We start from the raw sequence: 224 nt of genomic DNA, 5'->3' as shown, positions 1-224 counted from the left end.
AGGAGAGATGAAAAGAAAAGAGGAGGAGGCTACTACTACTACTACGAGAAGTACGATGATGCAACGATGAAGAAGAAGAAGACCACCTTCTTTCTTGCCTCTTCATTCATTCCTTGAGATCGGCGAACTCTCTCGCTATTTCTTTCTCGTTGGACTATGCATGAAAGAGATTTCTTCTTTCTTGTAAATAGGTCGAGGCATTCGAAAGAAACGTCTTTCTTTCT

At 41.1% G+C, this 224-nt stretch overlaps 1 protein-coding gene across 1 annotated transcript; it reads left to right on the top strand.

The window, feature by feature from the left end:
• Positions 1-21: 21 nt before the first annotated feature.
• Positions 22-212, top strand: CSUI_004782 (uncharacterized protein; the record flags this gene model as incomplete). The annotated part of the gene is made up of 1 exon (XM_068064966.1): positions 22-212. A coding segment is annotated over one exon (96 nt), but the record flags the coding sequence as incomplete, so codon positions are not given.
• Positions 213-224: the final 12 nt, after the last annotated feature.

Source organism: Cystoisospora suis, assembly GCF_002600585.1.
Source record: "Cystoisospora suis strain Wien I chromosome Unknown contig_2270, whole genome shotgun sequence".
NCBI lineage: Eukaryota > Apicomplexa > Conoidasida > Eucoccidiorida > Sarcocystidae > Cystoisospora > Cystoisospora suis.
This window is presented reverse-complemented; position numbering and strand designations above follow the sequence as displayed.